Source organism: Notolepis coatsorum (assembly GCF_963971535.1).
Source record: "Notolepis coatsorum genome assembly, chromosome: 15".
Lineage (NCBI taxonomy): Eukaryota > Metazoa > Chordata > Actinopteri > Aulopiformes > Paralepididae > Notolepis > Notolepis coatsorum.
Genome location: NC_140179.1, coordinates 35,489,679 through 35,503,169, shown reverse-complemented (window position 1 = coordinate 35,503,169; position 13,491 = coordinate 35,489,679). Strand labels below are relative to the sequence as shown.

Sequence of the window (13,491 nt, the reverse complement as noted above, 5' to 3'; positions counted from 1 at the left end):
ACAAACGTTAGAATAGAAGTACTTTTATCTGGCGTTAAATGGTAAATGGTGCGTTTATATATAGCGCTTTTATCCAAAGCTCTTTACAATTTTGTTCCTCACCAATTCATTCACACACCGACAGCGGAGGCGGCCATGCAAGGTGCCAACCTGCTCATCGTGAGCAATTAGGGGTTAAGTGTCTCGCTCAAGGACACTTCCACGCGCTGGCGGAAGGAGCGGGAATCGAACCGGGAACCTTCCGATTACCAGACGACCGCTCTACCTTCTGAGCCACTGTCGCCTCCTAAACTACTGACAAGTCGGACCCTTTAGCTCAGCTGGTTAGTGCGGCCACCTGTGGATCCTATGGTCCCAGGTTCAAATCCACTGGGTTACAGTTGTGTTTAAGAGACAGGTAACAAGGTGAGCAGGTAAGACACGTAAGACAGTGAGCAGATAAGACGGTGAGCAGGTGAGACAGTGAGCAGGTCAGACAGGTAAGACAGTGAGCAGGTAAGACAGTGAGCAGGTAAGACAGTGAGCAGGTAAGACAGTGAGCAGGTAAGACAGTGAGACAGTGAGCAGCTAAGACAGTGAGCAGGTGAGACAGTGAGACAGTGAACAGGTAAGACAGTGAGCAGGTAAGACAGTGAGACAGTGAACAGGTAAGACAGTGAGACAGGTAAGACAGTGAGCAGGTAAGACAGTGAGACAGTGAGCAGGTAAGACAGTGAGACAGGTAAGACAGTGAGCAGGTAAGACAGTGAGACAGGTAAGACAGTGAGACAGTGAGACAGTGAGCAGGTAAGACAGGTAAGACAGTGAGCAGGTAAGACAGTAAGACAGGTAAGACAGTGAGCAGGTAAGACAGTAAGACAGGTAAGACAGTAAGACAGGTAAGACAGTGAGCAGGTAAGACAGTGAGCAGGTAAGACAGTGAGCAGGTAAGACAGTGAGACAGTGAGCAGGTAAGACAGTGAGCAGGTAAGACAGTGAGACGGTAAGACAGTGAGACAGTGAGCAGGTAAGACAGTGAGCAGGTAAGACAGTGAGCAGGTAAGACAGTGAGCAGGTAAGACAGTAAGACAGTGAGACAGGTAAGACAGTGAGCAGGTAACACAGTGAGCAGGTAAGACAGTAAGACAGGTAAGACAGTGAGCAGGTAAGACAGTGAGCAGGTAAGACAGTGAGACAGTGAGCAGGTAAGACAGTGAGCAGGTAAGACAGTGAGACAGGTAAGACAGTGAGACGGTAAGACAGTGAGCAGGTAAGACAGTGAGACAGTGAGCAGGTAAGACAGTGAGCAGGTAAGACAGTGAGACGGTAAGACAGTGAGCAGGTAAGACAGTAAGACAGTGAGCAGGTAAGACAGTGAGACAGTACCTGGAAGGTGTGGATGGTCCTGGCCCAGGCGTGCTGCAGCCTGCACTCTCTCTGCAGCTCCCTGAATTCCACCGTCACCACGCGCCCGTTGCGGTCGTCTAGGGTCAAGTAACGCTTCCTGCGCCGCCTGGCAGAGCCGCTGTCCTCCTCCGTTGTCCTGTCCTGTTGGGGGGGGGGGGGGGGTTTAGATATGACTCATTCACAGCTGCATCTTCACATGGTAAATGGTTTGTTCCTCACATTCACTCGTTCACTCACACCATGCAAGGTGCCAACCTGCTCATCGGGAGCAGTTAGGGCAGGGCTGTACGCTAAGCTTTTTCACTAGAGGCACAGAATATTTTTAGGGGCACATTTTTTAATAACAATTTTACCATTATAGTGCAAACAAATATGTTCCTCCTGCCTCATTACTGTGGTCCTTTTATTTAACATTTAAGTGCGTTTGTTTTCAGGTTTGTATCTTTTATAATGAACCAACTGAGAAAGTGTGTAAATCACTAATAGAACAAAAACAACAAACTGTGTGTGTGTGTGTGTGTGTGTGTGCGCTCGCTTGTGTAGTGCTCCTTGAATGAGATCACCACAACACACACACACACCATTGCATTAATCAGGAGGACAAGAAACTCTGCATACCTTTTGTTGTGAAGGATCAGATTAAACCGAATATATATATTTATTTATGGATATATATTTAATAGTATTTGTATATCGTTTGATATCCCTTGTATATTCCTTGTACATATATACGGAATATCCCTTTATTCTACTACAGCCCATAATAGTTCATTCTCTTATTGGACAAAAGGACCAGGCGCCAGGGACAAGCCCCTGGCGTTCAAGTTCAAAGGTACCGACGAGACATGCCCTTACTAGCCTCAGCTCCGCGCAGGAATACGGCTACCGAAAGCAGAGCGGCACTACTTGTCCACTGTGCATATAAATATGGCGCAAGAAATGTAGAATTCCTCTTAGTCCTTTACCCTTCTACCCAACTAAGTAACAAGACGTGAAGCCTCACCCCACGATACCGCGTGCGGTGTAGTACGGCCTGTTTGGCCTTAGAATAGCAGTGAGACCTCGTGCGAATTAATAGCTGAATTGCCAGAGTTTGGCACCGTATTTCTATTAAGTAATAATAGTCTATTATGTATGGTGCATCGTTCGGTTAGAGTTCTAAAGTGAGCAGCACCCCCATCGTTTCCTCGCGTTATCTAGAGTCTTAACCAGGTTGGGCAGACCACGCGTGGTGCTTTCATCCGAGGAGTTCTGGGCGAGGACGAGTGGACCTGCACATTGGATTACCTACCTACCCCGACGACTGCTGAGCCCTATACGGCATGGAATATCTATTTGCTTTGGTGCTTTGATTTGTGGAGCGGATAATCGCCAACACCGGTGAGTGTTGGATTTACCCCGAGAGGAGCCAAGGTGAGACGGCGCTCAGACCAGACTGAGGTCGCCTCGCTTCTTCTCCGTTGTGGACCTACAGCTACAGCTATCGTCTACAAGAGAGCCCAAGTGTATTCATCTGCGGATCAAGGTTCTACGGGCACTGTGTTCTGTACCTGGACTCTCCCTAGAAATCGTTGACCAGACGGGATACAGCCGACGGCTCTCCTACCCCCCCTACTGGCTTACAACCGGCGGGACCCCTGCAGTATATTATCCAGCTATAATCATTAAGTGACCATAGATATAATCCCCTAAGAGCCAGGTTGTATACTTGCTTCCTGTGTAACCAGAGATTGGACATTCAGTGTTGATTTGCCTACGAGTACTCATTTGCCTTACAAGAGCATCCAATTCAAATCATAAATGTAATAAGTAATTATTATATGTACCTTTTGCTATATATTAAATATTTGACTATTACCTTTGTGTGGACCTGATTTCATATGTGGGAAAGTGTTCATCATACTTAGATATCGTGTACTGTATGGCCAGTAATTAAAGTACATAAAGCGGTAGTGGTTTAATGATACCATACTTATCAATACAGTCAGGGAATTGTACCCCTCAGTTACACCTTTGTTTCACAATGAAAGGTGCTTTATAAATAAAATTAATTATTATTATTGTAAATAACCCCATGAAAGGTTTATTATTTTTATGGGTAATTACCCGCTTCATATTTGTGATGTTACTGGTTTCAGGGTGTGCCTAAAGTGATCAATGTGTTGGGCCGTTTATAGAGATCTATGCCAATTAATGTTTATGTATATCCAGGACTTTTTTTTTATAAGAATTGAGAGGCCTACTACGGTATGTGTATATGTGACCTTTATTTTGAAAACCGTGTTGCGACGCAACCTTGTTTAAGTTTGCGCTTTTGACAGTGAAATGATCAGTTCAACTTAGCTCGAAGGAAAGACTCTAATAAAAAAGGTTTAATGGACCTGTATGAGGCTCTTACGGTAGGACTTTGATTGTTTATAGAAGAGGAATGTAATACTATGGAAAACGAGAAATAAACAGTGATTTTACCAGCAGTAAGTTGCAAGCCACTTTCATACGGGGAACCGTGACAATTATTAGTATTATCTTATTTGCATATTGTCTCATTATTAGATAGATAGATAGGTTGATACTTTATTGATCCCCGGAGGGAAATTTAAGTAGACAGTATTTCGCGTCCTAATAGTGGGCTACTCACCTAATACATGGCTGAACGAACGTTAGAAGTGTGTCCCCGTCAATCATCACTGCCAGGTCCGACTTAATTTAATCAGCTATGGTCTCTTATCATCTCTCCACATCGGACGTGGTTGTCATAAGATGGACTGATATCCGCTCCGTTGTTCTTGCAGAGCAAAATTAGCGGCTTAAACTTATTGAGTAAGTTCACATTCAGTTTCGATTGTTCGCTAGGAATTATGAGATTTGGTGTTGGATGTATGGACTCTACGCAGGCGGGACATGGTATTTAATCGCACGATAGACTACAACTACTAAGTATATAGCGTGACCCAGATTCACTTCACACGCAAATCTTTTTTTCCCCACACGGGCTATCGCAGTAAATTCATTCATTGCCGACAGATTTTTTCATAGCACCGGCGTGACATTATGTCGCACTATACAGCCCTGGTTGTAGGCTAATGTTTTACTATTTTTTTAAATTAATTTAGGAGTGAAATGCGAATGAAGGGTTGAAATCACTACTCGCAAGGTTGCCCCCAAATATTATTTACCACTCGCACGGGCCAAATTAAGGGGCAATTTGCGATAATCTCATCGCAGTGTACAGCCCTGTAGGGGTTAAGTGTCTTGCTCAAGGACACTTCCGACACGCTTCCCGGGAGGAGCGGGAATCGAACCAGGAACCTCCGGATAACTAGACGACTGCTCTACCAACTAAGCCACTCTCGCCCCCTCATCAGCGGACGGGGGGTTCAATTCTCTTCTGATTCACTCATCATTTTGTGCAAAGGTAAAATAATGAAACCGCTGTGAAGGAAGGGTGCGCTGCATTTACAACACAAGAGCAACACGCCGCGCATCACAATAAATTAGGGCTGACCTCGACTAAGGATTTGTATAGTCTACTTTGATTGGCCGTAATTTTCCGGTAGTCGACGGAGATGCTTCTTGTCCTCTGCGAAAGCATGCAATTGGTCCACTGATGGATACATCTTGATATTTGTCTAGTCTAGTGTGTTCATTAGATGGGTAAAATCCTCTTTCAGTGCCTCTGTGCCCGTTTTCTTAGGCAGTTAGCCTCTCTGGTGCGCCATTAGCATTAGCCACGCTTCTAGGCCTCTTTGCTTTTGGAAAGAATGATTTAAAAAAAATTAAATAAAAAAAAAGATTTATAATTATAATTTTTTTTTTTGTGCATTCGACTAAGAGGTTGACAGTCCACTACGGCTTCTTTTGATCGATTATAATCGGGGTCAGCCCTACAATAAATGTATAGTTCCATCTCGATTATCTTGTATTCATGATTGTGGGAAGCCAAAATCGTAATTGAAATTGAATCTCGATTACTCGCCCAGGCCTAGGGCACAGCCACCCTCCCGGACCTCCCCGCCTGACCCCCACCCTCCCGGACCCCTCCCCCCCACCCGCCCCCCCACCACGTGCGACCGAGCCCCCGGTGCTAACCTCCGTGATGAAGAAGATCTCTCCGTTGCACAGGCGCACTTTGTCCTTCTTCCTCTCGTGTTCATCACCGTCGCCGCTCCCGTCGTCGGCTTCCACGAGGCGCTCCCTCTCCTCCCTCTTCCTCCTGGCCTCCTTGCCCTCCTCCTCCTCGTCTCCGATGTAGCCATTCTTGGTGCAGCACACCTTGTCCCCGGGCTGAAACGCCAGCCTGCCCTTGTGGTCTCTGTGGTCGAAGGAGAGAAAATGAGAACGATGACGATCATTATTTGTCGCTCGCACTCCTACGCAGGGAGTTGATTTGGTTTGATTTTGATTTTATTACGTATCCATAGCAACCAGCTAGTCTTCCTGGGGTCCACACAAAAAAAAGACATACAAAAACAATTATTATTGCAAAACAAAATTATTAAAAGTCAGTACTCAACACAATGCATAATGAAACTAACAATTAAGATGGCTAAAATTACATGCAAGCAAAGAAACAGAAAAAATATATAATAATAAATAAATACTTTACAGTGTTAAATACAATTTAAGATTTTTTTTTAAGTGAAACTACTGTAAATGCAGCAGAGGTTTTGAGGCAGGTTATTCCAAAGAGTTAATGCTCTAAAAATAAAAGATCTCCTTAAAGCGTTGGTTTTTGGACCTGGCAAATCAAGCTGCCCACTACTGGAACCTCTAGTGCAGGGGTGTCAAACCCATTTTCACAGAGGGCCACATCAGCATTATGGTTGCCCTCAAAGGGCCAAAGACTGTATAAATGTTAATGTAATGTAAAATAAATGTAGCTACACATTTACATATTGTTAAACATGTTGTTTCTGTATTTATTACTTATTCAAGTTACACATATTGCATATGCATTTGCATAGATGTAAAAATATATGTTAGCTTATGTTATTTTAACAAATTATTTTAGTTTATCAGAACCCCATATTACTCCATAAATCAATGATCAAACCATTCAAGTAAATAACAAAGAAGAATATCATCAAATACAAGCTATGACATTAAGTTTGTTCAAAACCTTTTTGTCACAGTCAAGAGGGGCAGCACTAACAACTGTGAGCTGCAAAGAACACGCGGGACAGATGTAGCAGATGTTACAAAAACAAATGGCTGCACACAACCTTGCAGAGGCCATACATCCAACTAATGGAAGATAGTTTAATTAACTTTAATTAACAGATTGCAGAATGGGTACAGTACAGTACAGCTCAATACACATAATTGTTAAGGGGATGCAGACCAGAGAAAGACTTTCGTCTCGTTTACATCAGGGTCCCCCATTTTCAATTCGTAATGAAATTGCTATTATGTGTCTGCATGAACACACAACTGTAACTGTACTCAAAAATAACAAAATAAGGGTTGTCTCAGTTCACAACTATATTGGTCAAGTTTTGGGTGGGACTTGTTTGCGTCGCTACAGCTTCTTATTCAATTGAGCGAGATGCTCGGTTATGTCACACAGCCAGTTTGCATCAGACAGTTCAGACAATATTTCTTCAACCCTTTGTTACCTATTCCGCCTGGATATGTTTTGAATTTTGGGCTGTAAAATTGTCAAAGAATGTCTGAGGAGTAAGTGCTTTTGGCTTTTTTCCTTTGTTACTTCATCAATACCTCAGATGTTCAACATACATGTATGTGTACGAATGTGTAATAGTGTTGTCAAAAATATCGAAATATCGATACATAGATACTGAATATTTAAAATGGTTTCGATACTCATTTCCCGAAGTATCGATACCAGCTGGCTTGCCCGCAAGTTGTTGACAGACAGACGCGCTGCCAGAGCACGCTTGCCCTTCCGCCTCCTCCTCCTCCGAGACCGGCAACAGACACAAGCTGCTGCTGCAGCCTCCTCCCCCTCACAGCCGGGAGCCCAGTCTTCTTGTAAACAAAGCTATTATTAGCTAACGTTAGCCGTCGTTCCTCCGTTAGCTTATGCTAGCTAGCTGGCCACATGTATAATTACTTCATGGAAACGGAGTAACGTCAAGCCGAGCCCACCCACACTACACCAGTACACGCATGAACTCGACACAACTACCCCGTTTCCAACGTTAGGTCGAGCGGAGCCCATCCTACACTAGTACACGCATGAACTCGACACAACGTTACCCCGCCTCCATGAAGTGTCCAATTAGCAGCAATGTTGTTGAAAATGTAACATTAATAAATGCTCCGAGCATAGCTCCGGAGAAATCTCCCTCTCTCTCTCTCTCTCTCAAGTACCCTTGTTTTCGGGTCATAACTAGAAAGGTGCGCTCAGTAGACCTCAAATCTCCAGCAGCCACTCTCTCTCTCTCTCTCTCTCTGATCTAAAGATAAACAAAGGGTTTTAAAAGTGTTATATTTATCTTCTCTTATAGTATCAGAGAGAAGCTGAGGAGAATCAACCAGCAACAAAAGCTAAATTTGTTTAAAAAAAAATAATATATATATATATATATATATATATATTTTTTTTTGGTATCGAAATGGTATCGAAGTATCGATACTTTTCAAGGTATCGTATCGAAGTCGAAATTCCAGTATTGTGACAACACTATTGTGTAATAACTAAGGCTGTCAAAGTTAAAAGCTTTATTAACGCATTAACCCACAATTCTTTTAACGCCACTATTTTTTAACCCAAGATTAATGTTTAAAAAAAATATATATATATATATATATATATTTAATTTTTTTTACCAAAGCTCTTGTGGGCCACATTTAGCCCGCGGGCCTTGAGTTTGACACCTATGCTCTAGTGTAATGCTTGTGCACAGTATTACTAAAAACAGGAGTTTTACTGCTAGGTTAGTTAGCCACTTACTTGATCAGGTTAGTTATCATCCAGTCCTGTGCTAACCAGCTAGCCCCTGTGTTCACCGCCATATTTAAATCGATCCCTGGCGGAGTCAGTGGTCCCTGCCTGCTTCAAGATGTCTACCATCATCCCTGTACCAAAGAAACCCTCCCCAACAGGTCTCAATGACTACAGACCGGTGGCACTCACCTCTGTGGCCATGAAATGTTTCGAGAGGCTGGTCAAGGATCACATTTGTGCCTCCCTCCCCAGTGATATGGACCCTATGCAATTTGCATACAGGCCAAACAGGTCCACTGATGATGCGGTCTCCCAGGTACTGCACAGCACCCTCTCTCACCTGGACTGACAGAAGGGGGGCTATGTGAGACTGTTGTTCATTGACTACAGCTCAGCGTTCAACACCATAGTCCCCACCAGACTGGTGGACAAGCTGATCGAGCTGGGTCTGAGCTCCGCTCTGAGCGCCTGGATACTGGACTTTGAGCGAAAGGCCCCAGGCGGTCAGGGTGGGGGGGTCAGACCTCCAACACCATCACCCTGAGCATCGGGTCCCCCCAGGGCTGTGTTCTGAGCCCCCTGCTGTACTCACTATACACACACGACTGTGTGGCCAAGTTCAGCTCCAACTCCATAGTGAAGTTTGCGGACGACAGTGGTGGTGGGGCTGATCTCGGACAACGACGAGAAGGCCTACCGGGAGGAGGTTGAGGTACTGGAACGCTGGTGCCAGGACAACAGCCTGCTCCTGAACATTGGTAAAACCAAGGAGCTGATCGTGGATTTTAGGAAGAGACAGCAGGAGACACACACACCACTGAGGATAAACGGGGCTACCGTGGACAGGGTGAGCAGCTTCAAGTACCTGGGGGTCCACATCTCAGAGGACCTGACATGGACAACACACATAGACTCAGTCGTAAAAAAGGCGAAGCAGCGCCTCTACCACCTGAGACAGTTAAGGAAGTTCAGAGTATCTGGGAAGATACTCCAGTCCTTCTACTCCGGAGCTGTAGAGAGCATCTTGACTGGAAACATCACTGCCTGGTATGGCAACAGCACGGCACAGGACAAGAAGGCCCTACAGAGAGTGGTGCGCTCAGCCGAGCGTACCACGGGTATTGCACTACCAACCCTGCAGATCCTATACAACAAGAGGTGCAAATCCAGAGCCTGCAGGATAATGAAAGACCCTCACCACCCCAACAACAGCCCGTTCATGCTGCTGCGGTCAGGCAAACGCCTGCGAGCACCAGTAACGAGGACAGAGAGACTTAGGCTCAGCTTCTTCCCCCAGGCCATCAGAGCCTTGAACACTGAACTCTCCATGCACAAGCATGCACAAGCACACATGAGCACACACACAACACACACACTGTACACGCTCACACTAGCAGCCACTTTAACATGAGCACACACACACTCATGCTGCACACGCTCACACTATGGACACTTTACAGAAGGTAAGGTCACTTTAAGAATAGTATAGCTTGAGATTGTATAATATAGCATTGTATAACAGTGTACATAAAGACCCAATGCCTCATCCGTAGCTAACAGTGTACTGCACTGCCACAGGACCTAGCATGTCCTACCATGCTCTGTAAATAGCTCATGTACAGATACCGATATGCCTACTCTGTTTACTTGCACTATGTCACTCTATTGGTTGGACTCTTATTATTATTACTTGTACTATGCACATCGTTGCGGGCGAGACCCCCCGCATTTTACTGTATACCTGTATGCAGTGACAAATAAAACTCTTGTATCTTGTGTTAACCACTTACTTGGTCAGGTTAGTTAGCCACTTACTTGGTCAGGTTAGTTAGCCACTTACTTGGTCGGGTGTTGATTGTAAATGCTACAACCGAGCTCGTTGATCAGCGAGACATCCAATCTGACAAAGAAGAAATAACGTTTAGAAATAAATGAACAAACCTATGGGCGTTTTCACGCCTGACTTAGTTTGAAATGGTCCGAATCAAAAGTTAAAAGTGCTTCACATTTTGATTTATTTACATGTTAAAATAATAGCTCTACATTCCGACAGCAATCACTGATAAGAGTGTCTGGTCAGTAACATGAGTCTCCCAGTCCCTCCACTCTGCAGTAAACACAAAATAAATGTCCTGGTATCCCGTTCCCACTTCATCCAATCAGGAAAGAGACACTGCAAAAATGGTCCGACAAAAAGAAATAAATGGAAAGATTTCTTGAAACAAGGGCTCTCTCTCCTGATTGGATGAAGTGGGAACGGGATACCCAGGAAATTTATTTCGTGTTTACTGCAGAGCGGAGGGACTGAGTGACCCATGTTATTACTGAACAAAGTCAAACTGCTCCAGGGTTCACCTGCGGACCGGGGCCACCTCAAACAGGCAGACGGGAGAGGTTAGAGTGGTTTAGTGCAGACCAGAGTTCGAGTCCAGTGTTCACACCAACCCAAAATAACTGGATTCACCTGCACTTAACGAGGCAGGTGTGGACAAGTTCACGTTCAAGTTTTGTTTTATTTGTCATGTAAGTACATGTACATTACAGTGAAATGCTTGGTTCTGTATGAGCCTCCTGAGAATGTGCTTGGTACAGTAAAAAAAAGTTAAAAGAATAAAGTTCAAACACTGCAAACAATGAGGTACAAAAATGCAAACGTTTTTAAAAATGCAAAATGCGGGGCGGCTAAGTGCCGCAGTGGGCAAGGCGCTCGCCACTAACGCAGGAGATGCTGGATTCGAGCCCAGCTCTCGGCGTTGCTACCAGCTTGGCTTGTCGTTCATACTAACACAATTGGCAGTGTTAGAGGGTGGGAAAGCCGGTGGGTGGGGATTGGACGTTGTGGACAGCGACTCCTACAGGTCGGTTGGTGCGCCTGTACAGCAGAATCAGGAAGCATTGGGGGCAGCGTGAGCCTCCCACGCGTTACTCCTCGCCACTGAGAGATCGCGCTGTACAGGTGAAAAGATGAGACGGCTGCCTCCTCGTGTACCGGAGGGGACACGTGATGCAAGGCTTGGTCCTCACCGCTGCCGACCAGTGGGAGGCATAGTCTAGCAACGTTCAAGACAGGGGAGGGGAGAATTGAAGGGAGAATTGGTGAGGCGAAATTGGGATGGGAGAAAAGCAAATAAAAAATGAGAAAAAGTGGATAAAAAAAAGAAAATGCTAAATGCGGTATGATGTAGTGCACATCTTTTTGTAATAAATAGATCAAATATGGTGTAGTGTTAAAAAGTGTTTAAAGTGAATGTTAACACATTGTGCGCCATAAACGGCGTAAATCGTTATTGCCTGCCATGCGTTGAACGCCAACAACGGCGTAAATCGTTTTTGGGATAAATATTAAATTTTTTTGCCATGGCATTCATAATTCATCTAGCCTCCCTCCGGACTGCAGCGGCACCCTGTCTGATATTGCAACGCCTCAATACCGCCGCCTGGTTGATGGTCGGGTGAGTTACACTCACGCCAAACCGGAAGTGGCGATCGGTGCATCGAGGAAATTCCTCCGCCAGAGATATATTGTGGCGTGGATCAATATACACACTATAGTGCATTTGGATCGCTTTTCGAAACGCAATAATCGATATGATTTCGGCGTTTATTGCGTCATACAAACCGGAAATGGATCTAGGAGATCGACGTCAAATAATTGGGATATTTTTCCTCCAGTCTCATCGGCGAACGGTAAGGTTATTTTCAGCCCGATTGTCCATTTCTTTGTTTGCAATCAGTCTGATCAATATATCAACCCATACTAAATAAAGCCGTTACTGACGATCAAGGAATTATAAACGACCCCCCCCCCCTTTCCTTCACGCATGATGAAGCATAATATATACCGATCATATACATTTGAATTTGTTAATATAGCGTGTATAGCAGGGGTGGCCAACCCACGGCTCGCGAGCCCGTCAATGTGCGGCTCTTTCATCCATAAAAATATATATATATATAATACATTTTTATTAATTTTTTTTTTATGTCACTCATTCCATACGGACGTAGAATAAACATTTAATTTTTTTTTTTAATTGTCCATTTGCATGTTCTTGGTATCTGAATCTAGGGACATATATGGATCAGTGTCAGAAATAGTGTGCCTGTTACTAGGCTTGAGTAAATTGTAATGAACCAAAGGAGAATATCAATTCTATTTAAAAAAGAATATTATCTTTGACTGTGAATAACACCATGCTAAAATTGACCAGACCTGAAAAATCTAAGCAAATGAATAAAGGGAAGACGATTAAACAGAAGGTTTTGTAGATACAGTACTGAATTCTGCCATCTTTTTTATAATGTACATTTCTCCACCATTTTTCATCGTATTGCAACACCGTTTTTTGCAAGACGTTCACAGAAAGGTAGAGAAACTAATTGCGTTCTGTTTTATGGCAATAACGTTCAGGTTTGTGGGAGATAATACCCAAAAATAAGAGAAATAAAAAAGTTTATCCAGAAGTCAGATGATTGACAGGGGCTGGTGTGAGCTGGGTAGGGTAGTTTTTCGAAATTCTAAAGCCCTGAGTCTCTTCCTACAAAAGACTACACTCACTTTTGGCTGTGCCACTTCCTCCTGTCAATATGCGCCGGTTTCCGACTCAATGCCCTGAGATTTCTATAATCTTATATTTCACTAATAACAATTAAAATCATTGGTAAACAAACGTAATGCTGAAAATATACACTTTTACTGTATATCTCTGGCTTAAGAGGTTAACCCTGTGAGGCCCAAATTAAAAAGACATTAGCAACTTCAGAGGCCAGAGGGTGGGACATATAAACACATTTACTATCAAATAGCATTGTGAGGCTGAACAACAGGACCAATTGACTATACATGTGCTTAACATTTTTTAAATAAACATTCTTTTTTTAAATGGCTAAAAGTGATTTTGTAATTTTGCAACCGTGGGTCTCACAGGGTACTTTTAACCCTGTGAGGCCCAAATAAAAAAGACATTAGCAACTTCAGAGGCCAGAGGGTGAGGCCTAAACATGAAGGGTGCCGTGACTGAAAAAACAAGTTGAGAAACGCTGGTATATGGTGTGGCTCTTTGTGGTACCACAGTCATTTTTGTGGCTCTTAGTCTCTGACTGGTTGGCCACCCCTGGTGTATAGGAAAGAAACGGCAATCGATAATCTATCATATGCGTCAGGGCCTATAACTAGCGTTTTTGGAATTACAGCA

At 44.0% G+C, this 13,491-nt stretch overlaps 1 protein-coding gene across 1 annotated transcript in view; it reads right to left on the bottom strand.

Moving 5' to 3' along the window:
- The window catches only part of helb (helicase (DNA) B), a gene marked incomplete at its 5' end in the record, with an annotated part of 49,257 nt that overhangs the window by 7,657 nt on the left and 28,109 nt on the right, over positions 1-13,491 (bottom strand). The window contains 3 exons of the mRNA XM_084330967.1: positions 1,366-1,527; positions 5,476-5,698; positions 10,137-10,196. Of these exons, the coding sequence (XP_084187093.1) occupies positions 1,366-1,527; positions 5,476-5,698; positions 10,137-10,196 (445 nt within the window). The remainder of the gene's footprint in view (positions 1-1,365; positions 1,528-5,475; positions 5,699-10,136; positions 10,197-13,491) is intronic.